Source organism: Canis aureus, chromosome X (genome assembly GCF_053574225.1).
Source record: "Canis aureus isolate CA01 chromosome X, VMU_Caureus_v.1.0, whole genome shotgun sequence".
Classification (NCBI taxonomy): domain Eukaryota; kingdom Metazoa; phylum Chordata; class Mammalia; order Carnivora; family Canidae; genus Canis; species Canis aureus.
Genome location: NC_135649.1, coordinates 71,547,698 through 71,575,375, shown reverse-complemented (window position 1 = coordinate 71,575,375; position 27,678 = coordinate 71,547,698). Strand labels below are relative to the sequence as shown.

The 27,678-nt window shown below is 37.8% G+C and overlaps 1 protein-coding gene across 7 annotated transcripts in view; it reads right to left on the bottom strand.

Moving 5' to 3' along the window:
- The window catches only part of OPHN1 (oligophrenin 1), a 587,085-nt gene that overhangs the window by 373,096 nt on the left and 186,311 nt on the right, over positions 1–27,678 (bottom strand). For 6 of the 7 annotated variants that reach the window (XM_077888989.1, XM_077888994.1, XM_077888992.1 and 3 more), the window contains exon 3: positions 11,331–11,426. In XM_077888989.1, coding sequence (XP_077745115.1) covers positions 11,331–11,426 — 96 coding nt within the window. Of the gene's footprint in view, positions 1–11,330; positions 11,427–17,508; positions 17,664–27,678 lie in introns of those variants that run through there. The other variant, XM_077888995.1, reaches the window with a different exon arrangement.

Sequence of the window (27,678 nt, the reverse complement as noted above, 5' to 3'; positions counted from 1 at the left end):
TCTGGCATGACTGCCCTTCTGGGTCAAAACTGTATCAGATCCTCCCTCAGAAGATTAGCACAGCAACTTGCCACAGCAAGTCACCAAAGTATGGATTATTAAAACTCTTCTGGCTTGGCTAGGATAGAACCCAAAGTGAACTGTGCTGGTCCAGGCAGGGAAGCAACCTGGAGAGAGACAGTGTGAAACCAACAATTTGAAAAACCTGGGATGCATAAGGGGAAATTATTCGCTCTTTTATGAGGGCTTCCCTAACAGCAGCAAGCAAGGACTTCCCTCTCTAGGGACAAAGGAACTAGCTGGTGCCATTTTCCTACCCTGCTCCTCAGCATAAACAAACTTCAGTAAACAACACAACACAATACCAACACTGCCAAACTAGCTTACATTGAATCCCACCCCCCTGCATTCTGCTAGAACTGCTTTTCTCAGGTTAGTGTGCCTAACAACCATCATAGCAGATCCCTTCACAAGAAAAAAAGCACACATCCCTGAATGCACCATGTCTACTGACCAGAGAGTTATGTAACCTTCAGTTCTAGTGCAAATAGCATTAGGTCTTATTTAAAAAGCAGAACAGACCATACCTATTTAAAGTTTGCCACACTCTGGCTAAGGACCAAACACTGTCCACTACAGGTGAGAAAAACCACTGTAGAAGAGATATCTAAGGGATAGAGCAGCCAAAACACACCAACAGAGTACACACAGTACATACTGCAGACACTCCCTAAATGCCAGGCCCTGGACATTATACAACCTCATCTTCATAAAGCCATTACTCTCAGGAGTAGGAAACATAACAGGATTTTCTAACACAGAGAGAAAGGTAGAAACCTAGACAAAATGCCAAAACAGAAGAATTCATCCCAAAAGAAAGAACACAAAAACATAGCCAGAGATACAATTGAAACAAATATAAATGGGGCACCCGGGTGGCTCAGTGGTTGAGTGTCTGCCTTTGGCTCAAGTCATGATCCCAGGGTCCTTGGATCAAGTCCCACATCAGGCTTCCCACAGGGAGCTTGCTTCCCCCTCTGCCTATGTCTCTGCCTCTCTCTCTCTATGTCTCTCAAGAATAAATAAATAATTTTTTTAAAAAAGAAACAGCTTTAAGTAATATGCCTGCTGCAGAATTTAAACCAACAATCATAAGGATACTCATGGAAGACATCAGGGAGACCCTTACCACGGAGATAAAAGAGCTAAAAACCAATCAGGTCTAAATTAAAAATGCAATATCTGAGATTTGAAACTGACTAGATATAATGATCATGAGGATAGAAACACCAAAGGAATGAGTAGGTGAAACAGAAAATAAAATTATGGAAAATAATGAAGTTGAACAAAATAGAGAAAGAAGAATGATGGATTGTAAGAACAGACTTTAGGAACTAAGTGACTCCAAAAAAAGAAAATGTAATAGCATTCATATCATAGGAATCCCACAAGAAGCAGAGAGAGAAAAGGAGCAGAACATTTACTTGAGGAAATAATAGTTGAAAACTTCCCTTATCTGGGGAAGGAAACAGACGTCCAAATCTAGGAGGCACACAGAACTCCATTGATGCTCCTGGCGCCGGGCGGCCCCAAACTGCAGATCGGCGCCCCCTACCTCCGAAGCATCCAGGCCCCTGCAGACTGGGAGCTGCGGTAGCTACTGTGGGAGCTGCCTCCAGAGCTGGAGAGCTGGCCGCCACTGTTGTTCCTCCTCCTGGTGTCACCTTGTACTTGGGACTGAGCAGGGGCCTCACAGGATAAACAGCTCCCACTGAGCCCTGCACCTGGTAGGGGGCTGGGCAGCTCCCCCCAGGTGCACACACCTGAGAATAAGCACAGCAGGCCCCTCCCCCAGAAGACCAGCTAGAAGGACAGGGGAAAGCAAGGTATTGACCAAACATCACTGGAAAGTTCCAGGGGAAGTCGAGGGACTTACAGTATATAGAAACAGAGAATACTCCCCCTTGTTTTTTGTTTTCTGTTTGTTTCCCCCCGCTTTTCTTCTCTCTTTTCTCCCTTTTCCAGTACAACCTGTTTTTGGCCACTCTGCACTGAGCAAAATGACTAGAAGGGAAAACTCAAGACAAAAGAAAGAATCAGAAACAGTCCTCTCTCCCACAGAGTTACAAAATTTGGGTTACAATTCAATGTCAGAAAGCCAATTCAGAAGCACAATTATAAAGCTACTGGTTGGTCTAGAAAAAAGCATAAAGGATTCAAGAGACTTCATGACTGCAGAATTTAGATCTAATCAGACCGAAATTAAAAGTCAGGTAAATGAGATGCAATCCAAACTGGAGGTCCTAACAACGAGGGTTAACGAGGTAGAACGAGTGAGTGACATAGAAGACAAGTTGATGGCAAGGAAGGAAACTGAGAAAAAAGAGAAAATCAATTAAAAGATCATGAGGATAGGTTAAGGGAAATAAATGACAGCCTCAGAAGGAAAAATCTATGTTTAATTGGGGTTCCAGAGGGCGCCAAAAGAGACAGAGGACTAGAAAGTGTATTTGAACAAATCATAGCTGAGAATTTCCCTAACTTGGGAAGGGAAACAGGCATTCAAATCAAAGAGATAGAGAGACCCCCCCCCCCACTAAAACCCATCAAAATCAACAAAAGCAGGCCAACACCAAGACATGTTATAGTTAAAACTGCAAAATAAAAATATATATTTTTGCAAAATGTAGTGATGAAGAAAAATCCTAAAAGCAGCAATAAAAAGGAAGTCCCTAACTTATAATGGAAAACCATTAGATTAGCAGCAGATCTCTCCAGAGAAACTTGGCAAGACAGAGCAGATTGGCATGATATAGTCAGTATGCTGAATGGGAAAAATCTGTGGCCAAGAATACTCTATCCAGCAGCAAGGCTATCATTCCATATAGAAAGAGAGATAAAGAATTTCCCAAACAAGCAAAAACTAAAGGAGTTTGTGACCACTAAAGCAACTCTACAAAAAAAAAATATTAAATGGGACTCTGAGTGGGAAGGAAAAACCAAAAATGGCAAAGACTAGAAAGGAACAGAGAAAATCTGCAGAGACAACAACAAAATAAATAATAAAATAGCACTAAGTATCTTCAATAATTATTCTGAATGTACATAGACTACATTATATGGTTAACTAATCTTTGACACAGCAGGGGAGAATATCCAATGTAAAAAAAGACAGTATCTTCAATAAATGGTGTTATGAAACCTGAACAGCAACACATAAAAGAATGAAACTGTACTACTTCCTTACATCATCCACCAAAATAAATTCAAAATGGATGAAAGACAAAAAAAAAAAAAAAACAAAATGGATGAAAGACCTAAATGTGAGACAGGAAACCATCAATGTCCTTAAGGAGAACATAGGCAGTAACCCCTTTGACATAAGCCATAGCAACTTCTTACTAGATATGTCTCTTGAGGCAAGAGAAACAAAAGCAAAAATAAACTATCGGGACCTCATCAAGACAAAATGCTTCTTCACAGTGAAGGAAACAAACCATCAAGAAAAATAAAAGTCAACCTTCAGAATGGGAGAAGATATTTGCAAACGACATATCTGATAAATGGTTAAAAATGAATAATCCTGTTGAAAACTGGACAGAAGTCATGAATAGACATTTTTCCAAAGAAGACATGCAGATGGCCAACAGACATAAAAAGATGTAAAAAGATGCTCAATATCACTGATCATCAGGGAAACACAAAACGACAATGAAATATCACCTCACATATTTCAGAATATCTAAAATTAACAATATAGGAAACAACAGATGTTGACAAAGATAAGGAGAAAGGAGAACCCTCTTACACTATTGGTAGGAATGCAAACTGATGCAGCCACTCTAGAAAACAGCATGGAGGTTTCCCTAAATGTTAAAAATAGAAGTACCCAATGATCCACCACTTGCACTACAATGTATTTACCCAAAGATACAAAAATACTAATTTGAAGGGATACATGCACCCTGATATTTATAGTAACATTATCAGGAACAGCCAAATTATGGAAAGAAGCCAAATATCCATCAACTGATGAGTGGACAAAGAAGATGAATGGATAAAGAAGATGTAAGAAGATATATGTATCTATACACACACTCACACACAATGGAATATTACTTGGTCCTAAAAAGAATAAAATCTTGACATTTGCAATGGTGTGGATGGAGCTAGAGTATGTTTTGCTAAGCAAAATAAATCAGAAAAAGAGAAAAAGCATATGATTTCACTCATATGTGCAACTTAAGATACAAAAGAGATAAAAATAGGGGGAAAAGAGAGAGAAGTAAACCAGAAAACAAAGTCTTAATTATAGAAACGAAACTGAGGGTTGATGGAGAGGAGGTGGGCAGGAGGCAGGGTGGGGTGGGTTAAATTGGTGATGGGTATTAAGGAGGGCATTTGTGATGAGCACTGGGTGTCATATGTAAGTGATGAATCACTAAATTCTACACCTGAAACTAATATTACATTGTGTGTTAACTAACTGGAATTTAAATAAAAACTTGAAAAGAAAAAAATATATATATAAGGTTCTCCAATGAGATCCACCAGTTTATAAGGTTAAGTCAAGACTTAGAAATCTGCCTACTTCTCCTTCCTGATCTTTTCCCATTTGTGTATTACTCTCCATAAGCTTTAGAATACAATCCAAAATATTTCATGAGGTATTCCAGGCCCCTCAATGTATAACCCAGGTATCAGCATCATAAACCCATGCACTGTGTTTGGCCAACCAGTTAAGGGTTTTTTTTTGGTTTGTACAGTGTTTTTAATTTGATTTAACTGCCAATGTATAATGCTATGCCTAAAATATCTGGGTATCACTTTCTGGGGAAAAAATGAAATTCCGGCAATATAGGCCCACAAATTTAGATGACAACAATCCCTGGCGCCCATTCAAGGATGCTTAGATGGAGCATGTCTTTTTTGTTTTCATAAGTCCTACCACTTATTACCAAAAGACAGTATATCGTTGCCGTCCTATATCCACTCTGCTTTGCTCATTTACATGACCTGCCAACACTCTAATTTAGCCTTTATGCAAACTCTCAGGTCTTAATCTCTGACTCCTTCTCCACTTTTTCCAGTTATGTTCAGTGACTTCCAGTTTCAAGAAGGATAATCTTACTCCCCTCACCTGTGCTTTTGTATATTTGCTTTTTCTATTGTATTTTCTTAATTCACATTCATCCTTTAGAAATTCAACTCAGGTCAGGACCAGGACAGGAGAGAGGCAAGCGAGGCACTTAGGGTGCATAATTTTAGGAGGCACTCACACTCTGGTGCCCACCTGCACTTTGTATGAACCTGAAAATAAGTGTTTTCTTAAATTTCAGCCCTAGCATTCTCACTAGCCTCACCCTAACCCTAGATCTAACGTGGGTATCATTTCTCTGTGGAGCCTCCTTATTTATTCTCCCCATTTCTCTCTCTTTCTCTCTCTCTCTCTCTCTCTCTCTCTCTCTCTCACACACACACACACACACAGACACACACACACAGTAGTGTTGACTAGGAGCTACTGTGTGCCTATCTCTATCATAGTGCATAAGTACTTTGTATTGCAATTGTCTGTTTACTCATCTGCCTCCTTTAATAGCCTATGAGATCCTTGAGAGCAAGGAGATTCATTGTGTCTCTGAATCCCCAGTGTATGGCATTTAGTGGACACTTTCTACCTATTTACTAGTGAACAAATACATGGCAGGGTTCCTCAGAAAAGAGCAAGGAGATTCTCTGAAGCCTATGTGGGAAGCACCTTCTTTCTTGCTCTTGGTACTGCAATGATACAGGAAGTTATTTGCCTATACTTCTTCCTAATACTTACCTAAATGGAAGTTCCATGAGGGCAGGGTTCATGGCAGGCACTCTTATTGGATTAGTTGAATAAATCAATTGGGCTTTAGGAGACCTTGGTTCCAGTATTAAGTCTGGAACTATCTTCATAAAATCACTAGCCCAGCTCAGGACATCAGTTTCCCTATCTGTAGAATTGGCAGGAGTGGTAGTGGGGAACCTGGTAAACTAGCCCAGTATGTTCTCATGTTCTTTCTCCACCCCTTACCATGTGTGTGTGTGTGTGCGCGCGCACACACACACCTATCTGTCTCTGACACTGGTTCTCTCTCTCATTGGTTTATGTAAAGTGTTTTAAAACAAGACTTGGTACTTGGTAAGCACTGTGAGAGTATCAGTTTATTTTTTAATCTGGAAATTCAATTTTTCAAGTAAGTTCTTACATGCTTCATTTGAGTTTGGGTAGATAGGAGAAACCAAAGATCCAAAAGAACTATTTGAAAAAAACTTGAGAACTGACATGCGGTTCCAAAGTGCTCACTGATGTTATGATGGCTGTGTAGAAATCAGAGTCCTAGGCTCCACTACAGAGATTCTGAGTCATTTGATCTAAGAGAGGTCCTGAGAATCTGCATCAATGAGGTTCAGGTCACTCTGACATATATAGGAATAGCTAAACTGGAATATTAACATTTTATTTTACATTTTCTTTTGCAGTTATTCAGGAAGTATAATTTTAAACTGACATTTTCAAAAACTTAGGTTCTACCATTTCCTGGTAAGATCAACAAATATGATATACTGAGCACCAGTCATATGTCAGACACTGAGTCTAATGACTTACATATACTCTCTGATATATATATTTATCTGATTTACTCCTCACTGTCTTGGGAAATAGATTATACTTCCTACTTTAGAGATGAGGAAAACCGGTCCAACAAGCTTAGGTAATGTTGCTAACATCCCATAGCTAATAAATCTGAACTATACACAAAAATATCTAAACACCTGAGATTTCCTTTGATTACTGAGCTATAGAGGTAGAGAAAAGGCCCGGCAATGCCAGTCGAAGGCACAGATGTCTTGCTTTAGAACATGGACAAATGTCATCATCAGGGCAGTGAGACATTTCCTCCCACTTGTCCTCATTATACACAGACTTCTCAAGTTAGTTACTAGTGCTGATCATCAAGGGAAGGGACTCCTTAGAGAAGCCTCAGGTTTTGCTTCACATCATCTAGGAATAATTCCCATCTCTGTTAGACAACTGGTATCCACAGGGGCTTAAAGGTATTGAGTCACATTTTGCAGCCATTGTGAAAACTGCATTATGGAAAGAACTGCTAGGCCCTCTTTACATATAATGTGAAATCTAAATCTCAACCCAAAATTCTATCATAAATGTACTTTTATTAATTTTTCCAGTTAAACAGAACATCTACTGACTCAGGGCCAGTAGTGTTGGCAATTAGAGGGTATGGCACAGTGTGCTATCTTAGCTTCCAAAGCAGCTGTCCTTTCCCAACAATGCCCTCCCAGTCAGCCTCTAATATATCTTCTCAAAGCCTCCAAAAGGCCTCACCTTAAACTGCTGGAGCACTGGTTGTTCTCTCTACCACCACAAATCCCAGTTCTCAAAGTAACAAATTCAACAAGGATAATAACTGTGACAGGCCAACTAAAATCTCAAAATCTTTTTTCAATACCCATCAATAAAGGTCAGTTTATGAGTCATCATCTCTAAAAGCCATGATCAGATGATAACTACAAGTTTCTGGAGTTGGTAGGCAAAAGGTAACTGAGTTAAAGTGTTGTTGCAAAGCATACATTATGAAGCAAATGTGTCACAGCTAGCAGCTTACATGGAGCTCACAGACACCCCCAAGGAACCCAGTACCACTATGGGGTCATTTTTATTTTTGTTTACAAGCCATTATGCTCAAACTCACACCCCTTCTTTTTCCTAAATGGCACTGGTTGACATTTACGGTAAGGTAGGTGTTGTACCCTCAGTGGACCCACCCCTACAGCTCCTTGGGCATTGGTCTCACCCTTTTAAATCTAGGGGGAGGAGGCACCCAGGGCCTATGCACTCTAGGCATATAATAAGAGTGGCAGCCCTGATGATCTCAGGATTGGCTTCAGAGTCCTTCTTCTCTTGTCTTTGAAGAACAGTGCATGTTCATAGCCAAATAGCTATACGATCTGGTCTTATAGGGTCTAATAAGTCAAACAGTCTTCCTTCATTTTGTCCCATTTTTGTTTTCTATAGTCCCAGCTTGTAGTGTTTCTGCTTGTATAATTCCATCTCTATTCCTGGCTTCTATTGTGATAGTTGATTATATCCATGTTTCACACCCACATTGATCTCCTGATGCAATGGTCACTCCACCGCACCCTTGGTGTTCTCTTCCAAACACACTTTATCATATTTTGTAATATCAACAGGCAGAGAAATGTCCAACTCTTGAAGTTCTGGTTCCATTTTGTTTAATAATTCCATCTTCAATTCATTTCTCTCCTCTCAGCCTTTACTAGTAACAGGGAGAACCAAGCCATTCTTTCAACACTTTGCTTAGAAATTTCTTCAGCCAAATATTCAATTTTTTTTCAGTCAGAAAACACTACCTGCCACAAAATACTAGAACACAAACACATTTTAGCAAAGTTCTTTGCCTACTTTATAACAAGGATTGCTTTTCTCCATTGTCTAATCACATGTTCTTTATGGAAACTTTCTCTATGGCTCTCCTTTTTTTCTTTCTGAGCTCTCACAACAAATGCCTTTAAAATTCCATTCATGGCAATCTAGGCTTTTCCTAGCATGCACCTGCAAACTTTTACAGCTTCTTCCCATTACTCAGTTCCAAAGCTACCTCAACATTATTAGGGAATTGGTACAGCAGCACCTCCACTTCTCAGCACCAATTTCTGTCTTACTAAATTTAGGATGCTATAACAAAATACCATAGACTGAGTGGCTTATAAACAACAGAAACTTATTTCTCACAGTTCTGGAGGCTACAAGTCTGAGGTCAAGGTGTCAGCATAGTTAGGTTCTGGTGAGAGCCCTCTTGAAGGTTGCAGACTGACTTCTTATTGTATCCTCACATGGTGGAAGGAGGGTAAAAGTGCCCTTGGGAGTCCCTTTTATGAGGGCTCTGATCCCATTCATGAGGGGTTTCCACCTTCATGATCTAATTACCTCTCAAAGACTCCAACTCTTAATACCATAACATCAGGGGTTAGAATTTCAACATATGATTTTTGAGAGGGACACAGAACTATTCAATCTACTGCAGAGTACAAAGAAATAGAATCTTATATTAACAATGATTAAACAGTTAATATGTACTTAAACACTGTGCACATTTGGCATTGATCATCACATCCCTATTTCAAAGATGAGAAAAATTAATTCTCAGAGAGGGAAATTCACCTCCCCAGGATACAAAGATAATAAGTTCCAAAACTTAAGTTCAAATTTGGGCTGACTCTAGAGTCCATGATATTAACTTTTAAGTAAGTCATGCACTTAGACAAAAATACATTTGCAAAAGTAAAATGAAGTGGAGTGAATAAGTAAATAATCTAAATGCAAATGTGTGCCTCATTATTTATACTACCATATTTACCAAAACAATCAATTTTAGTCTCACAAAAGTACCCATTGCAGTATTATTTATAATAGTGAAAAATTGGAAATAAGCTAAATAGTTTAATAGTATATAAAGTATGGCTCCTATAATAAAAAGATCTGAATGAACCCATTATTTATTCATCCAGTAAACACATATTGAGCATCTAATATATTCTAGGTATTCCTCCACATGCTGGGGAAATAGCAGTAAATAAAAACAATGTCCTTGCCCCTCATGAAACTTACAAAGAATTTTAAGTGATATCAGAAGATGATTATGATAAACTATTAGGTTAAAAAGATAAAATTATGTATTTAGAATGAACTAAATTGCACACACATAAAAGAGATACATGAACAAAAGAAATCAAAAGTAACTTGCCAATACCATCTAATATATTGTTTCTGTGCTGGAATATCTTACTATCATAGGTAATTTTATACTTTTATATATGATTTATATTTCCTACAATGACCATTAAATAATGATAATAATAATAATAAGACATTTTTATATTTTAATGATGGGGTTCACAAATACAACTGTGTAACATACTTGTATCTGTGACATTAAATCATTCACAATAGTTCTGTGGTTCAATGTTATTGTCTAGCAAATGCTTTACACTAACTCTTTTAACTCACTGGTTACCAAACATTTTCTTAAATGACCAGAACAAATACTTTAGGCTTTGAAAGCCATCCAGTCTCTGCCACTTCTACTCAATGTTGTTCTACCACAAAAGTACCCTTAGACAATATTTTTTCCCTTAGACAATATTTAGACAACCAACAAAACTTTATTTACAAGAAAAAGAAAAAGCAGTAGGCAAGATTTGGCCCAAGGGTCATAGTTTGCTGACACTACTTTAACTTCATAAGAACTAACACAAACACAAACTGTTCAATCTCTTCATGGAAACATTCTTGATATTAACATTAACCACATTTTATAGACAAAAAATAAGGCTCACAAAAAGGAAATATCTGTCCGAGATCACACAGCTCACAGAGTGAGTGGTTAAATTCAGTTCCCAAGAGAGATGCCAAATGTCCTGTTGTCTGAAAACCTGGACATATATAAATAATACTTTTAGACATTCTAGAGATTATTCCTTAGAGGACTATTAATCTAAATCATCCTGTATTTTTTAAATCACTCTTTAATTTATCCTTTATAAAATTATCTATTTTCATGTACTATATTCTTTAAAGAAAAAGTCCGGTGGGCAGCCCGGTGGCTCAGCGGTTTAGCGCCACCTTCAGCCCAGGGCGTGATCCTGGAGACCCAGGATGGAGGGCCACATCGGGCTCTTGGCATGGAGCCTGCTTCTCTCTCTGCCTGTGTCTCTGCCTCTCTCTCTCTCTCTCTCTCTCTCTCCTCTGCCTCTCTCTCTCTCTCTCTGTCTCTGTGTGTGTGTGTGTGTTTCTCGTGAATAAATAAATAAAATCTTTAAAAAAAAAAAGAAAAAGTCCCGTGCAGATTGAGTCAAAGGCCTCAGTGGAGGTTTGGTATCTTCCTATTGCTTTTGTGTGAGAGGGGAATGGGACTGGGAGACAATGTTTCTTTATTCTTCTTATGCAGCCTCCCATGAGCTTGGCACTAGACCACAGAGGATGAAGATGTCCAGGTATCCAGAAACCTAGGACAATGCATGGTCTCATAACTGCCTCAAGAGGCACAAGTAGGGACATGCGGGTGGCTCAGTGGTTGAGCGTCTGCGTTTGGCTCTAGGCATGATCCCAGTCCCAGGATCAAGTCCCACATCTGGCTCCCAATGAGGAGCCTGCCTCTCCCTCTATCTAGGTCTCTGCTTCTGTGTCTCTCATGAATAAATAAATAAAATATTGAAAAAATAAAAAGAGGCACAAGTAGCTGAAGACTTACCAATGTTAATCTCATCATCAGTCAGAGTGTCTCCAATGAAATCAAACTGAAAGGACTGAAGTGTCTGAGAAAATTTCTGAACAGCTGAAGAATAATCTGCAAAATAACAGAAACAGAAGAAATGGTCAAGACTGCTGTCCTTTAACTGATTTACCCATCTCTGTTAGGGCTGATAGAAGAAAAGCAATGGGAAGTGCTCCCAGTAGTTAGCAACTTGCATTTAATACAGTTAAACAAAAGACAGACCTTCAGTAGAAGACTTTAGCAACTAAAACCATTAAAGAGGAAGGGGGCAGCTTAGTGAAGTCCTTCTTTTTTAAGTGATGGGACATGTTTTAATCTTAATTCCTGTCCTCTCTGACTCCTTCTACCCAAAGCCTGTAAGACTTAAAACTACTTATTTTTACTCCTAAAAGAGTCTTTTTAAGCATTAATTGAGCACTGATTATGGGCAATGGACTAAATGCTTTCTTACCTCTCACCAAATACCCACAATCATTCTACAACGGGAAAAAAAAAGCAGCTGAATTTTAGAGGTACTCAATGTCCCTGAGCTAGCTGGCACAGTCAAAAGTAGAAGCCAGATGGTCTATCTGTCTCTCCAGGGCCTTTTCCATGGCAACATTGGCACAACCTGGACATTTTACACATTAGCCATATGGCAGCCTGGGTTGAGATACTATCTGGCAGGAAAACAAATTTAACTTGTTCACATGGTATTCACCAAGGGACCTGAACGAAAGAGGCAATCAATGAAAAGCTTCAGGGTGTTATGGACAGACAAATGCTTTTACTTTTGGTGAATAATTTTGAATTTTTTTTGAATTTTATTATATAAAAATTTAATGAAGGTATAAAACTATATCACAGTTAGCCTTTAGGCAAGTTATCTTTAATAAAGTTTTTAAAATATGACCTTCACCAAGAGGTCCAGCCAAACTCTAGCCTTGCTACTCCGAGTGGTTCTCAGAGCAGAATCATCATCACCTGGGAGCTTTATGGAGATACACATTCCCAGGTCAAACCTCAGACTTACTGAATCAGAAACCGCATTTTTTATATAATCCCTAGGAGATTCCATATGCCCTTTGAAGTTTGAGGAGCACTGCTCTCACTAACTAAAGTAACCCATTAGACTGTCTTCTAGGAAAGGCCAAGGTTTTGGTTATTTTTGGTTCCCTTTTCCTATTTCTTCTTTAACTCCATAGTTTCATCATCCTCCACCTTCACATATATCAGATACATAGGCTTATTAGAGTTTTTTCTCTCAGACTAACAGAAAGGGAGACAATGTAAACAATGGCATCTATTCCTTTTAATGAAAATCTAACATGGCTAAGCACAAACAAAATAAAACATGTTCAGACATTTGGTTGGAGCAGCTTAACCTGCTTAGAATTTTATTGCCATCTTGTCTATATCCCATATCCAGAAGAGTTTATTTTCAGTATTTAGAGCCTTGACCCCTTGAATACATCACTGGCAAGGAGGCAAGGGTAGAGAAGGAGGAGGAGAAGGGGGAGAAGAAGAGGAGCAGATGGCTCAGTTGTTTAAGTATCTGATTCATGATTTCGGCTCAGGTCGTGATCTCATGGGTCTGCACTCAGCATGGAGTCTGCTTGAGATTCTCTCTCTCCCTCTCCCTCTGCTCTTCCCCTAACTCGCTTGCACACACTCTCACTCTCTTAAATCAATCAATCAATCAATCAATCAATCAATCTTTGAAAAAAGAAAAAGAAAGGTTTTACAAAGAGTAGGGACTGCAGACTAGGCTACCATGCCTTCTCTAATTTCCACATTTTGGAGTAACATTTTCTACTTCAAATCTGGTTCACATAAATGTGAGACAAGCATGTACACCCTGATTTCCATATCCCATCAGCAAAGAGAAAACAAAACTGGCTTCATGGCTGGAAAGCAATCACTTTTCTCTGGCCTCCTTGTTCAGCAGCAGATAAGGGCAAGCCCAGAATTCTCACATGTGCCTTCTGGGTCACTTAGAGAAATTAAATAAAAAATATTCATTATATTGCCTTTTCACACATACCTGAATTCCTTCAGTTTTTTCTTGATACAAACAAGGTACATTTATTAATCATTCCTCTTTTAGAATTATCTGAACATTTCAGAAACCACAAATACTAGGATTTTTGATATCTATATTATTTTCTAAGTAAAAGCGTGGGGTAAGAAAGGAGTTGCATTCATTCCGATTTTCACTATTTGTACCAACTTCTCATCTTCAGACAGAATTCCAGCCTGATTGAAAACACTACATTTGCACAGAGTTTGAAAATGTTTATAAAGGACTTTCCATAAGCACTCTCAGTTACTCCTTTTTAATACACAAATGTAAGTATTACTATACTTACCTTATAAACAAACATTAAAAGTGAGACAATGCAGATAAATCACATTCACAAATATAAACAAGCATAAATTAACAGCTCTTCATTGAAAGAAATCTCATATATTTGGCCTCTATACTAAGAAAAGTGCCAGGAATAAATCATGTATTTCAGATGAATGAGTTGGTAACTTTTGAACTCCAAAGATTCAACAGATAACATAGAAATGCTTGCTACATATGGAGCATTTATTTCCTTATTATACAAAAATTTACTCCATCACTCTACACCACGAACAATCATTATTTCATCTTTCCTAATACTTCTGCATCTCTACCAACCAAGCGTCTATCTCATAATTCTTCAAGCTATCTTTGAGGGTACTCTCTACACCACATTCTTATTCATGTGTCTTCTGTAATGTTTTTCCCTCACCTTACTCTTACTCATCCTAGAATGTAGTTAGATAGTGTTTTTAAGGCAACTGAAGCTTTCTGGGAATAAGGTAGAATAAAACAGGATTAATTAGTCAGGTAATTAATGTTGTATAGAAACCAATTTACTTATTATCACTATTATCTTCTATGGGATCATACTCTTACCTAAATTACTTTGGTCTGTACAATGCCTTAGAAATTTATCTATCTGTAATTCACTATTTTTGTTGCTAGGTAGATTCCATTGTATAAATATACTACAATTCCTCATTCACTATTTATGAACATTGTACAGTTTCTAGTTTTTCACTACTGTGAAGAATGTTACTTTAAACATTCATGTATAAGCCTTCCTGGGACTTATATGAGAAATTTCAGTTGATCCACATATATCTTCTAATATTTGATAACTTACTTTAAAATCCTTTTAGATTTATTTATTGCTAGCATAAAATGTTATATTAGTTTCAGCTGTACAACATAGCAATTCAACAACTCTGTACATTATGCTATGATCACTACAAGTATTGCTACCATCTGTCACCACACAATACTATTACAATGCCACTGACTATATTCCCTATGTTGTACCTTTCATCCCCATGATTTATTCATTCCATAGCTACAAGCCTGTACCTCCCACTCTCCTTCACTCATTTGGCCCATTCCCCACTCATCTCCCCTCTGGCAACCACCAGTTTGTTTTCTGTGTTTGTGGGTCTGTTTCTGCTCTTTTGTTTCCACATATAAGTGAAATCATGGTATTTGTCTTTCTCTAACTCACCTATTTCAATTAGCATAATCCTCTCTAGGTCCATCCATGTTGTTACAAATGGCAAGATTTCTCTTTTATGGCTGAGTAATATTTCATTATATATATATATATATATATATATATATATATATATATATATATATGATATTCTTTATCAATTCAGAGACACTTGAGTTGCTTCCATATCTTGCCTACTGTGAATAAGCTACAATAAAAATCTGGTAACTTACTTACTTACTTTATGTATTTATTGTACGTTTGTATTGGGAGTTTGATTTGCCAACATATAGCATAACACCCAGTGTTTATCCCGTCAAGTGCCCCCCTCCGTGCCCATCACCCAGTCACCCCAACCCCCCGCCCACCTCCCCTTCCACTACCCCTTGTTCATTTCCCAGAGTTAGGAGTCTCATGTTCTGTCAGCCTCTCTGATATATTTCCCATTCATTTTCTCTCCTTTCTCCTTTAATCCCTTTTATTGCTTTTTATATTCCCCATATGAATAAAACCATGTAATGTTTGTCCTTCTCTGATTGATTTACTTCACTCAGCATAATACTCTCCAGTTCCACCCACGTCGAAGCAAATGGTGGGTATTCTTCATTTCTAATGGCTGAGTAATATTCCATTGTATACATAGACCACATCTTCTTTTTCCATTCATTTTTCGATGGACACTGAGGCTCCTTCCACAGGTTGACTACTGTGGACATTGCTGCTATAAACATTGGGGGGCAGGTGTCCCCACATTTCACTGCATCTGTATCTTTGGGGAAATCCCCAGTAGTGCAATTGCTGGGTCATAGGGCATATCTATTTTTAACTCTTTGAGGAACCTCCACACAGTTTTCCAGAGTGGCTGCACCAGTGCACATTCCCACCAACAGTGCAAGAGGGTTCCCCTTTCTCCACTTCCTCTCCAACATTTGTTGTTTCCTGTCTTGTTAATTTTCCCCATTTTCATTGGTGTGAGGTGGTATCTCATTGTGGTTTTGATTTTTATTTCCCTGGTGGCAAGTGATGTGGAGCATTTTCTCATGTGCTTGTTGGCCATATCTATGTCTTCCTCTGTGAAATTTCTGTTCATGTCTTTTGCCCATTTCATGATTGGATTGTTTGTTTCTTTGCTGTTGAGTTTAATAAGTTCTGTATAGATCTTGGACTTTATTTATTTTAAATTTAACCAATCAAATGGATGTGTGGCATTAGCATGTGGTTTTAATCTGCATTTCCCTGATGGCTAATGGTGCTAATTAGCTTATCATGTACTTATTGGGCATTTATAATCTTTTCTTTCATGAAGATTCTGTTCATATTCTTGCCTATTTTAAACTTGAGCTTTTGTCTTCCTATTGTTGAGCTATTATTGATCTATTAGATTTCTTTAGATATCCTGGACACAAGTTTTTTTTGTCATATACGTATATCATATGACATTATATTATATGATATATATATATACCATAATATATATATATATATATATATATATATATATATATATATAATATTCTCTAAATAAACTAAAGGTTTAACAATCTAAGGATTCTCTATTCAAGATAAATTGAATCTTGGGATGCCTGGATGGCTCAGTGTTTGAGTGCCTTGTTTGGCTCAGGGCATGATCCTGGAGTCCCAGGATCAAGTCCCACATTGGGGTCCCTGCATGGAGCCCGCTTCTCTCTCTGTGCCTGTGTCTCTGCCTCTCTTTGTGTCTCTCGTGAGCAAATAAATAAAATCTTAAAAAAAGATAAATCAAATCTTGAGAATACCAATGTACTTGGTTATACATTAAGGAAACCTAATAAAATCACTCTCTCCCCAGCTCAGCTGTAGCACTGAAAACCAACAGCTTCACAACTATGATAGCTATGAAAACCAACAAGTTAGTGGCCACCAGAGAGGGCAGAATGCAGTTGGAGTTTTACAAGCCTGTACTCTTGGAGAATATCACTATTTGTCCATTTTAACAGGTCCTGAAAGCTCCATTCTTAAGGCTAGTCTCTGTTCTAACATTAAGTTCATTCTGTGTTAAACAGTGATGTTATTGGGGCATTTGTAAAAAATAATCATATAAATTTTTAAAATATTGTGGTAGTCCAAGACAATGTAAAAGTTGGAGTTATCAAGAGGTTGACCAAAATATTTGGTGTGATATTGTGATTTATAAAAAATATATATTTGACCATTCAGATGATCAGACTATATTTCTTATATATATTTGGTCTTCATACACAATTCCCAGCTCACAGCTCCCAAAACCCCTGAAATTTCTTAATGATGAGAGCCATAAAATTGTCTTTTGTTAGGTTAATGCCATGACTTTTGAACCACACCTAAAAATGGAGACTGGTTGCCAGGAGAACTAACCATGTAATTAGAGTATTGGAACTTCCATTCTCATCCCCTGACCTCGGGGGAGGAGAGAGAGAGACTGGAGATTGAATCAGCCACCAATGGCCAATGATTTAATCAACCATGCTTATTTAATGAAGCTTCCACAAAAACCCAAAAGGAACTTCCGGGCTAGTGAATATGTAGAGAAGTGGGGAGAATGGTATGCTCAGAGAGGTCATGGAGGCTCCACACTCTTTCCCCATAATATGCCCTATACGTACCTTCTATATGGCTGTTCTTATGTTATATTCCTTTATAACAAATCGGTAATCTAATAAGTAAAATATTTCTTTGAGTTCTGTGAGTCATTCTAGAAAATTAATCAAACCTAAGAAGGAACCTCTGGTTTATAGCCAGTTGGTCAGAAGCACTGAACTTGTGATAGACAAATGAAAGCAGTAGTACAGTCTTGTATAACCAAACCCTTGACCTGCAGAATCTGGTTTCCAGGGAGATAGTGTCATAATTGAGTTGAATAGTAGGACATCTAGCTGGTGTTCAGAGAATTGCTTGTTAGTGTGGGGAATCCACTCCCAAAAATACATTAGAGTTGGGCCCAGGAACCCAAAATGCTTCATAAAACATTAGAGAATGACAATTTGGAGAATGACATGTGCAAAGGACCTATGCAAAGCTACAACCTATTCCTAAGAGTCTAGAAAGACATGTGCATGTGAAGGAATGTGTGCACACCCCAAGCTATGTCTATGTTCATGAAAGATTTGAGAAGGCCCTAATCTCTCACTTCTATCTAACCTTGAGGCCCTGAACAAGCAGGGAGAGAATGGTAGGAAAAGTTGTAAATTGACTGGCTGAATGTTACAGGCATGCCATAACATACACCAACAAAGCCCTTCACCAAAGCGTGAGGAACTTGCTGGCTTGATATTTCATGGAATACTTGTCTAATCAGTAGGCGATCACTAAACTAGCCTACCAAAGACTTCAGTGGCCACACACAACAAGAAATATAGATTATAATACAGAATTAGTTCAAGAAATCAATAAACAAGGAAACAACTACAGACACATAAATCATGGGAAAGAGTGAGGATATCATCCTGAGAATTATCACATTATATATTAAATGTGCACTTTTCAACAAAAATTAGGAGACACACAGAAACAGGAAACATTGGCTTATATTTTAAAAATGTAATCAACAGGGGATCCCTGGGTGGCTCAGTGGTTTAGCGCCTGCCTTTGGCCCAGGGAGCGATCTTGGAGTCCCGGGATCGAGTCCCACGTCCGGCTCCCAGCATGGAGCCTGCTTCTCCCTCCTCCTGTGTCTCTGCCTCTCTCTCTCTCTCTCTCTCTCTCTCTCTCTATCATGAATGAATGAATGAATGAATAAATAAATAAATAAATAAATAAATAAATAAATAAATAAATAAATCTTTTAAAAATGTAATCAACAGTAACTGTCCATGAGGAAGCCCAGACATTGAACTTACTAGATAAAGATTTTAATTAGTTATTCTAAACATGTTCAAAGAATTTAAAAGAACTATGTCTTAAAAAAAGAAAAAAAAAACAACCTAAAGGAGAGAATGAGAATAATGTATCACCAAATACAGAATATCAAAAAAGAGTTGGAGAATATTTTAAGAAAACAAAATAAAAACTCTGTAGTTAAAACTACAATAATAGACATGAACAATTTACTACACAGGGTCAAGATTAGAATGGGTAGATGGAAGAATCAGTGAAGCTAAAGACAGGCCAACTGAGATTACTAAGTCTAGGGAACAGAAAGAAAAAGAAATGAAGAAAAATGAATAGAACCACAGAAAAATTTGAGGCACCATAAACATAACAACACACACAATAGGAAACCTAGAATAGGAAAGGAAGAGGAAGATAGAATATTTGTCACATTTGATAAAAATAAAATTCATCATCACTCTCAACAAGCTCAATACATACCTAAAAGACTATAAACTCAGACATACACATCTAAAAATATCATAGTCAACTGCTGAAAAATAAAGAAGGGGACAAAATGTTTTAAAAAGGCAAAAGAAAAAGACTCATCATGAACAAGGAATCCTCAATAAGATTAACAGCTGAATTGTTCATCAGGAATTATTCAGGATCAAACAGTGAAGTACCATGTTCATAATGCTGGGGTGGAGGGAACTATCAAGATAATGAGTAAGGGACAGGAAGGCTAGGTAGGGAAAGACACGTAGGGGGCTACATGACTAAGCTCACAGAAATCCCAGATATGAAGAAATGTTATAGACAATATATTAATCAGACAGAAGGGGAGGTAACAAATCCACCATATTTATTCTAAATATAGACAGGATATTTTCATGATACTTAAAAATGTACCACATTTGTCTTATGCATTATTAACAAGAAATTTACCAAGTTCCCTGGTCAGTTTTAGAAAACTGACCATAAAAGCCTTCAGTGGCAACCCATTCAGGATCCCTCTCACTCTAGAGAGCTTTTTTTCTTTCCTTTCTGTTCTCAACATCACTTAATAAACTTTCACTTCACTTCACACTTTTGTGTCTGTGAAATTCATCCCTGGACTGTGAGACAAGAACCCTGTAATCCTGTAATAATAATAATCCACATCTAGAAAAATTAACCTTCAAAAATGAAGATATTCCCAGTTAAACAAAAACTGAATTACTTGCTAGCAAATCTGTCCTACAATAAATACTAAAGGGAGTCTACCAGGCTAAAATCAAAGAAAAACACAACAGGATTTAGGAAGATGGTGCCAGAACAGAAAGACCCTAGGTAGGTCTAGTCCCATGAATACAATGAGATAATTATCAAATCATCCTAAATACCCAATAAATCAATCTGAAAATCAATAGAACAAACTCCACAGCTAATGGAAGAGAAAAGACTACATTGAAAAAGGGTAGAAGTGAGGAGACATCTTTGGGGGAGAAATGGATTAGGAGTGCTTCAGAAGGGAGGGAGCCAGGGTCACAGAGAAGGGCAAGAGACAGAGAAGCATACAGGGGAACACACAAGGAGAACGTTTTCCCAAAGCCATTGATTCTGAAAATAAGAGGGCTGAGTTTCCTGAGCTGCAACCAACAGGGCTTAAAGCCTGGAGTTCTAAATGTCAGCAGGCTGGGCTGGTATGAGCCTTCAAGGAACTGCACTGCTCCTGGAAAGATAGGCAAAAAATTGGGAGGCAGACAGCCTGGAAACAGCAATCTAAAAAAATGCCTAGAACCCACAAGGGGAGATTATTCATTTTACTGTGAGTGCTTTCCTGAGAGACAGTATTCACAGAGATGTTCCTGGGGACAGTTGGCTGGTCACATTTCATTCCCCTCTCCCCTCAGTATAAACACAGATCCACCAGCAGGAAGAAGTACAGGGCCTACACAGACTGCCTACCTTGATTACAATATCCACACCCTTGTGCTCTGGTGAGACTACCCTGCTCAGTCAAGATTGCATCAGTCACAGCACAGCAGGACCCTCCCCCAAAAGTCCAGCATAATCCTCTGCATATATCACATCTCTAAAGCATGAACTATCTAAGGTCAGAAGCCTTGGCAGAGATAGAGCCCAAAACTCACTGTGCTGCTCCTGGTGAGAAGTCAGTCAAAAAACCCTGAGGCAGACAACTTGGAAAAAAAATCTCAAAATTGCCTAGGGCACAAAGGGGGAAGACTATTCATTTTCTCAGAGAGCTTCCCTAAGAGGCAGCCTTCAAAGAAATACCTCTCCAGTAACAAAAAAGCTGGCTAGAGCCATTTCCCTCCCCGTATCAAGCATAAACACAGAGACACCTACAGGAAACAGTTTAGGGCTGACACAGGCTGCATAACTTGCTTACACTCTCAGACCCCTGCATTCTGGCGGAACTGCCTTTCTCCATCAAGCTTGACTCAGTCGCAGCATGGTGCGTCTTTTCCCCAGAAGACCAGCAGAAACCCCTATCCACACCACCTCTCCCAAACAGAGAATATCAAATGCTTCAGTTCTAAATAAAGTAAGATCCAATCTCTTTACATGAGCAGACCACAGCAAACCTAGTTAAAATTTTCCAAACTCTGGCCAAGGACCAAACTGCCCACTGCAGGCAAGGAAAGGTTTACTGATGACTGGTCTGAAGGATAGACCAGTCCATAGCATTACAACAGAGCATACAGTACACACCAGAAATACACCCTAAAGCACCAGGCCCTGGACACTACACGACTACTTCTTCATAAAGCCATTACTCTCAAGAACAGGAAATAAAACAGACTTTTCTAACACAGAGAAGACAAAGACTTAGAGAAAATGCTAAGATGGACGAATGTATTGCAAATGAAAGAATAACATAAAGCCTTAGGCAGAGATCTAAGTAAAACAGATATAAGTAACATGGCTGATAGAGAATTTAAAGCAATCATCATAAGGATACTAAGAGGGCTTGATAAAAAAATGGAAAACATCAAGGAGAATTTTATCTCAGAGATAAAAGTTAAAAAAGAATCAATCAGAAATTAACAATACGATAATTAACACTGGAAACAAGCTTGATACAATGAACAGAAGGCTGAAAGAACAATTATGAAACACAAGAATAGATTTAAGGAACTCAGTGATACCACCAAATGTAATAACATCCATATTAAGGAGTCCCAGAAGAGGAAAAGAGAGAAAAGGAGGCAGAAAATTTATTTGAGGAAATAATAGGTGAAAACCTCCCTAACTTAGGGAAAAACAGAGACCTTGAGATACACAAAACACATAGACCTCTCACACAACCAACAAAAGCAGGCCAACACCAAGACATATTGTAATTAAATATAATAATAAAGAAAAAAGTCATAAAAGCAGCAAGAAAAGGGAAGTACTTAATCTACAAGACAAGATGCATAAGGCTAGTGCAGTTCTTTCTTTTTTTAAGATTTTATTAATTTAAAAAAAAAAGATTTTATTAATTTATTCATGAGAGACATAGAGAAAGAGAGAGGCAGAGACACAGGCAGAGGATGAAACAGGTTCCATGCAGAGAGCCCAATGTGGGACTCGATGCCAAGATTCCAGGATCAAGCCCTAGGCTGAAGGCAGGCACTAAACTGCTGAGCCACCTAGAGATTCTCAAGTGCAGTTCTTTCAACAGAAAATTGGCAAAGCCAGAAGTCAGTGGCATGACAAATTCAGTATGCAGAATGAAAAAAAAAACTGTAGCCAAGAAGAGTCTATCCAGTAAGGCTACCATTGAGAATAGAAGAGTTAAAGACTCTCTCAGACAAATAGAAACTAAAGGAGTTCATAGTCACCAAACCAGCCCTGCAAGAAATATTAAAGGGGACTCTGAGTGGAAATGAAAGGCCAGAACTGACAAAGACAAGAAAGGATTATAGAAATCTCCAGAAACAATTATGAAACTAGTAATAAAATAGCACTAAATACAGAACTATCAATAATTACTCTGAATATAAATAGACAAAATATTCCACTCAAAAGACATACTGTCAGAATGGAATAATAAAAAAATAACCAAGACCCTATATGTGCCTTACTCATTTGAGACCTAAAGATGCCTACAGATTAAAAGTAAGGGGATGAAGAAACATTCATCATATTAGCAGACATCAAAAGAAAGCCAGTGTAGCGATATGTACATTGAACAAACTAGACTTTAAAACAAAGACTGGGGGTGCCTGGATGGCTCAGCAGTTGAGCATCTGCCTTTGGCCCAGGTCATGATCCTGGAATCCCAGGATCAAGTCTGACATCAGGCTCCCTGCATGGAGCTTGCTTCTTCCTCTGCCTATGACTTTGCCTCTCTGTGTGTGTGTGTGTCTCTCATGAATAAATAAATAAAATCTTAAAAAAAAACAAAGACTGCTGAGTTAAATAAGTCAACCAGAGGACAATCATCATATGGCTTTACTTATATGTGGGATATAAGAAATTGTGAAAGGCACTATAAGGGAAAGGAGGGAAATTGAGTGGGGAAAAATTAGAGAGGAAGACAAACCATGAGAGACTCCTAACTCTTGGAAACAAAGGGTTGTGGAAGGGGAGGAGGCTGGGAGGATGGAGTGGCTGGGTGATGGGCACTAAGGAGGGCACTTGATGGGATGAGCACTGGGTGTTATACTATATGTTGGCAAATTGAATTTAAATAAAAAATTTAAAAATAGATAAAGACTGTAACAAGAGACGAAGAAGGGCACTATATAATCATAAAAGGGAAAATACAACAAGAAAATCTAATAATTTTAAATGTTTATGTACCCAACATGGGAGCACACAAGTATATAAAGCAATTAATAACAAACATAAAGAAGCTCATTCATAATACTACAATAATAGTAGGGGACATTAACATTGCATATACATCAATGGACAGATCATCGAAACAGAAAATCAAAAAGAAAACAATGGTTTTGAATGATGCACTGGACCAGATGCACTTAACAAATATATTCAGAACATACCATCCTACAGTAGCAGAATATACATTCTTTTCAACTGCACATAGGTCATTCTCCAGAACAGATCACATATTAAGTCAGAGAACAATACTCAATACATATAAAAAAGACTGACTCATACCATGCACTTTTTTCTGACCAGAACACTATGAAACTTAAAGTCATTCACAACAGAAAAATTTGGAAATACCACAAACACATGGAAGTTAGACAACATGATACTATACAACAAATGAGTCAACCAGGAAATCAAAGAAGAAATAAACAAAAAATCACGTGGAAACAAATGAAAATAAAAACACAATGATCCAAAACCTTTGATATGCAGCAAAAGTGGTCCTAAGAGGGAAGGATATAACAATACATGCCTACCCACAAGAGACAAGAAAAATTTCAAACAAACAACTTAATCTTATACCTAAAGGAGATAGAAAAAGAAAAACAAATGAAGCATAAAGTTAGCAGAAGTAAAACAGTAATACATATTGGAACACAAATAAACGTGTTCTATATGTGATTCTATAGAGAAACTAAAAACATAATAGAAAACATCAATGAAATCAGGAGCTGGTTGTTCAAAAAAAAAATAAAATTAATAAACCCCTAGCCAGACTTACCAAAAGGAACCAAATAAATAAAATCACAAATAATACCGTGGAAGTAAAAACAATTATAATAGAATATTATGATAAACTATATGGCAACTAATTGGAAAACCTGGAAAAATGTATAAATTCCTAGAAACACAAAAATTACCAAAACGGAAATAGGAGAAAACAGAAAACTTGAACAGACTGATAACCAGCAAAAAAATTGAATCAGTAATAAAAAATCTCCTGACAAAAATCCTGGGCCAGGTGATTTCACAGGTGATTTCTACCAAACATTTAAAGAAGATATAAGACCTACTTTTCTAAAATGATTCAAAAAAATAGAAAAGGAAGTAAAACTTCCAAATTCATTCTACAAAGCAAGAATGTTCCTAATATCAAAACCACACAACGATTCCACCAAAAAAAGAGAACTACAAGGCAATATCCCTGAAACTAGATGCAAAAATTCTCTATCAAATACTAGTGAAGAGCATCAAACAATACATTAAAAGAATCATTTAACACAATCAAGTAGGCTTTATCTTGGGTTCCAAGTGTGGTTCAATAATTATTTATCAAGCATTGTGATACATGACACAAATAAAAGAATACCCGAGAACCATATGATCATTTCACTAGAAGCAGAAAAAGCATTTGACAGAGTACATCCATTCTTTATAAAAACTCTCAACAAGAGAACAAACTGCAACATAATAAAAGCCATATACAAAAAACTACATGTAATATCATCCTCAGTGTGGAAAAACAGAGCTTTTCTTCTACAGTCAGGAAAGAGACAAGGATGTCCACTATCACCACTGTCATTTAGATAGTACTGGAAGTCCTAAACACAGCAAGCATACAATAAAAAGAAAGGAATGGCATCAGAATCAACAAGGTAGAAGGAAAATATTCATTATTTGCACACGACATGACACTACATAGAAAACCCCAAAGCCTCCACCAAAAACTTGCTAGAATTAATACAGGAATTTGGTGATGTTACAGGATACAAAATCAACATACAGAAATTTGTTACATTTCTATACACAAATAATAAAGCAGCAAAAAGAGAAATTAAGGAATAAATCTCATTTACAACTATGCCAGAAGCCTTACGATACATAGGAATAGACCCAAAGAGGTGAAAAAAAAAATGTCCTCTGAAAAATGTAAAACACTGATGAGAATTTTGGAGGAAAGATGGTGGGAGAGTAGGGGACCTCATTTGCTCAGGTCCCTTGAATTTAGTTAGACAGATCTCAAATCATTCTGAACACCTATGAATTTGACCTGAGATGTAAGAAAAGAATGGCTGGAATTCTAAAAATAAAAAAGGGACCACTATTTGCAAGGTAGGAGATGTAGAGAAATGAATCTGAGATGATATTTCAGAAGATAATTGTGTGGGGGGAAGGAGCTATGGAAACACAGCTACCAGATAGGGAAATAACCTCGTGCAAAAGTGGAACCTCTAAATATCTATTCCAATGAGGGACATTGCCTGAAAGGTGCTCAGGTGATGAAGTAAAGCTGAATCCTAGGTGGAACAATGTGGTCTCAGGATCCCTGGGGTCACAGAAAGAATAGGGGTGCCTGAGCAGGCAGAGTTCCCAAGCGGTGGAGTAGAGAATCCAGTTATCTTCACTGAGCCCAGGAGGGGCCTCTCAGCTCAGTTCTCCATGAACTGCAAACCAAGGCATGATCCCGAGACAGTTCTCTGTGCAGGCTGGCAAAGAATAGAAATGTGGCAAACCTCCAGGGGTGGTACAGGTGCATGTATTACCCAGATACACGCTCTCCCTGCAAGGGACCTGCAAAAAGCAGAAGTACAGCAACCCGTCGCCTTCCCATGGGAGGAAGAGTGTGGACATCCACCAAAGGAGAATGCAGAGTTTGGCACACACAGAAGTGAAGACTGCTTATTCCTGAGGGTTTGCTGAAGAAAAGGGCCATGAACTTTCAGTTCCTGGGCTGGAGATCAGTGGGACCATTTTTATTTTTATCCTCAAAATAGGGCCTGAAAGTCTCCAGGGAACAAAAGACACACAAAGCAACCAGAACAGTTTACATTGTGCATAGCCCCCAAGCAAGGGGCACTGCAATCCTGCCTAGGCAAAGACATGTGAAAATAAGCACAACAGGTCCCTCTCCCAGAAGATCAGCTGGAAAAACAGGTAAACACAATTTATGGGACACGCAAGATTACAAAACATCAGCACTGGGGGAAAAGTGTGGATAGAATTTGAGATTTTTTCCCCATGATTAATTTATCGTTCAGTTTAAAATTTTCCATTTCTTTTTTCTTTTTTTCTTTTCAACTATATTCTTTTTTTTTCTCAAAACTTTGTAAGTCTTTTTTAACTTTATTTTTTCACAGTTCTATTTTATAGAAATAATCTTCATTTTTTTACTTCCTTTCACTGTATTCAATCTTATTTTTCTATACACATAAGTTTTGCTTTCTTTACAATTTTGGGATTTAATATTGTCTAACAAACAAACCAAAATACAACCAGAATCAAGTGGATCAGCATGTTTTATACATCTGTGAGGTCATATACTCTCTTCCATTCCCCCATTTTATTTTTAATTTTTCTTTTTTTACTTTCTGACCTCTTAAGATTTATCTAGTGTGTATTTCACTTGGGTAGTGGTAGATATTTTTTATTTTGTTGTCTTGTTTATCCATTCTTCTCTGGGCAAAATGACTAGAAGGAGGAAATCACAACAAAATAAAGAACCAGAGGTAATACTCATTGTCACAGATCCAATTGATATGTATAAGTAAAGGTCAGAGTTACAATTCAGGATAATGATTATAAAGTTACTAGCTAGGCATGAAGAAAGCATAAAAGACACTGGAGAATCTCTTACTGTAGAAATAAAATCTAATTAGGCTGTAATTAAAAATCCTTTAACTATGATCCATTTTAAACTGGATGCTCTAACAGCTAGGGTAAATGAGGCAAAAGAGCATCAGTGACATAGAAGACAAGTTGATTGGGGAAGGATTTGAGAAATCAGTAATGCCATGAAAGGAAACAATATTAGAATTATTGGGATCCCAGAAGGAAAAGAAAAAGAGAAAGAGAAGAGAGAGAGCAAGAGAGAGCACCCACAAGTGAGCTAGAAGGTGTATTTGAGCAAAACATAGCTGAGAACTTCACTAAACAGGGGAAAGAAACAGGCATTCAAGTCCAAGAGGTAGAGAGGAACCCTTTATAAATCAATAAAAATATATGAAAACCCCAATATATAATAGTGAAGCTTGCAAATTTCAGAGATAAAGAGAAAATTCTGAAAGCAGCTAGAGGCAAAAGCATCTTAACCTACAAGGGTAAAAAGATGAAGCTGGCAGCAAACCTCTCCACAG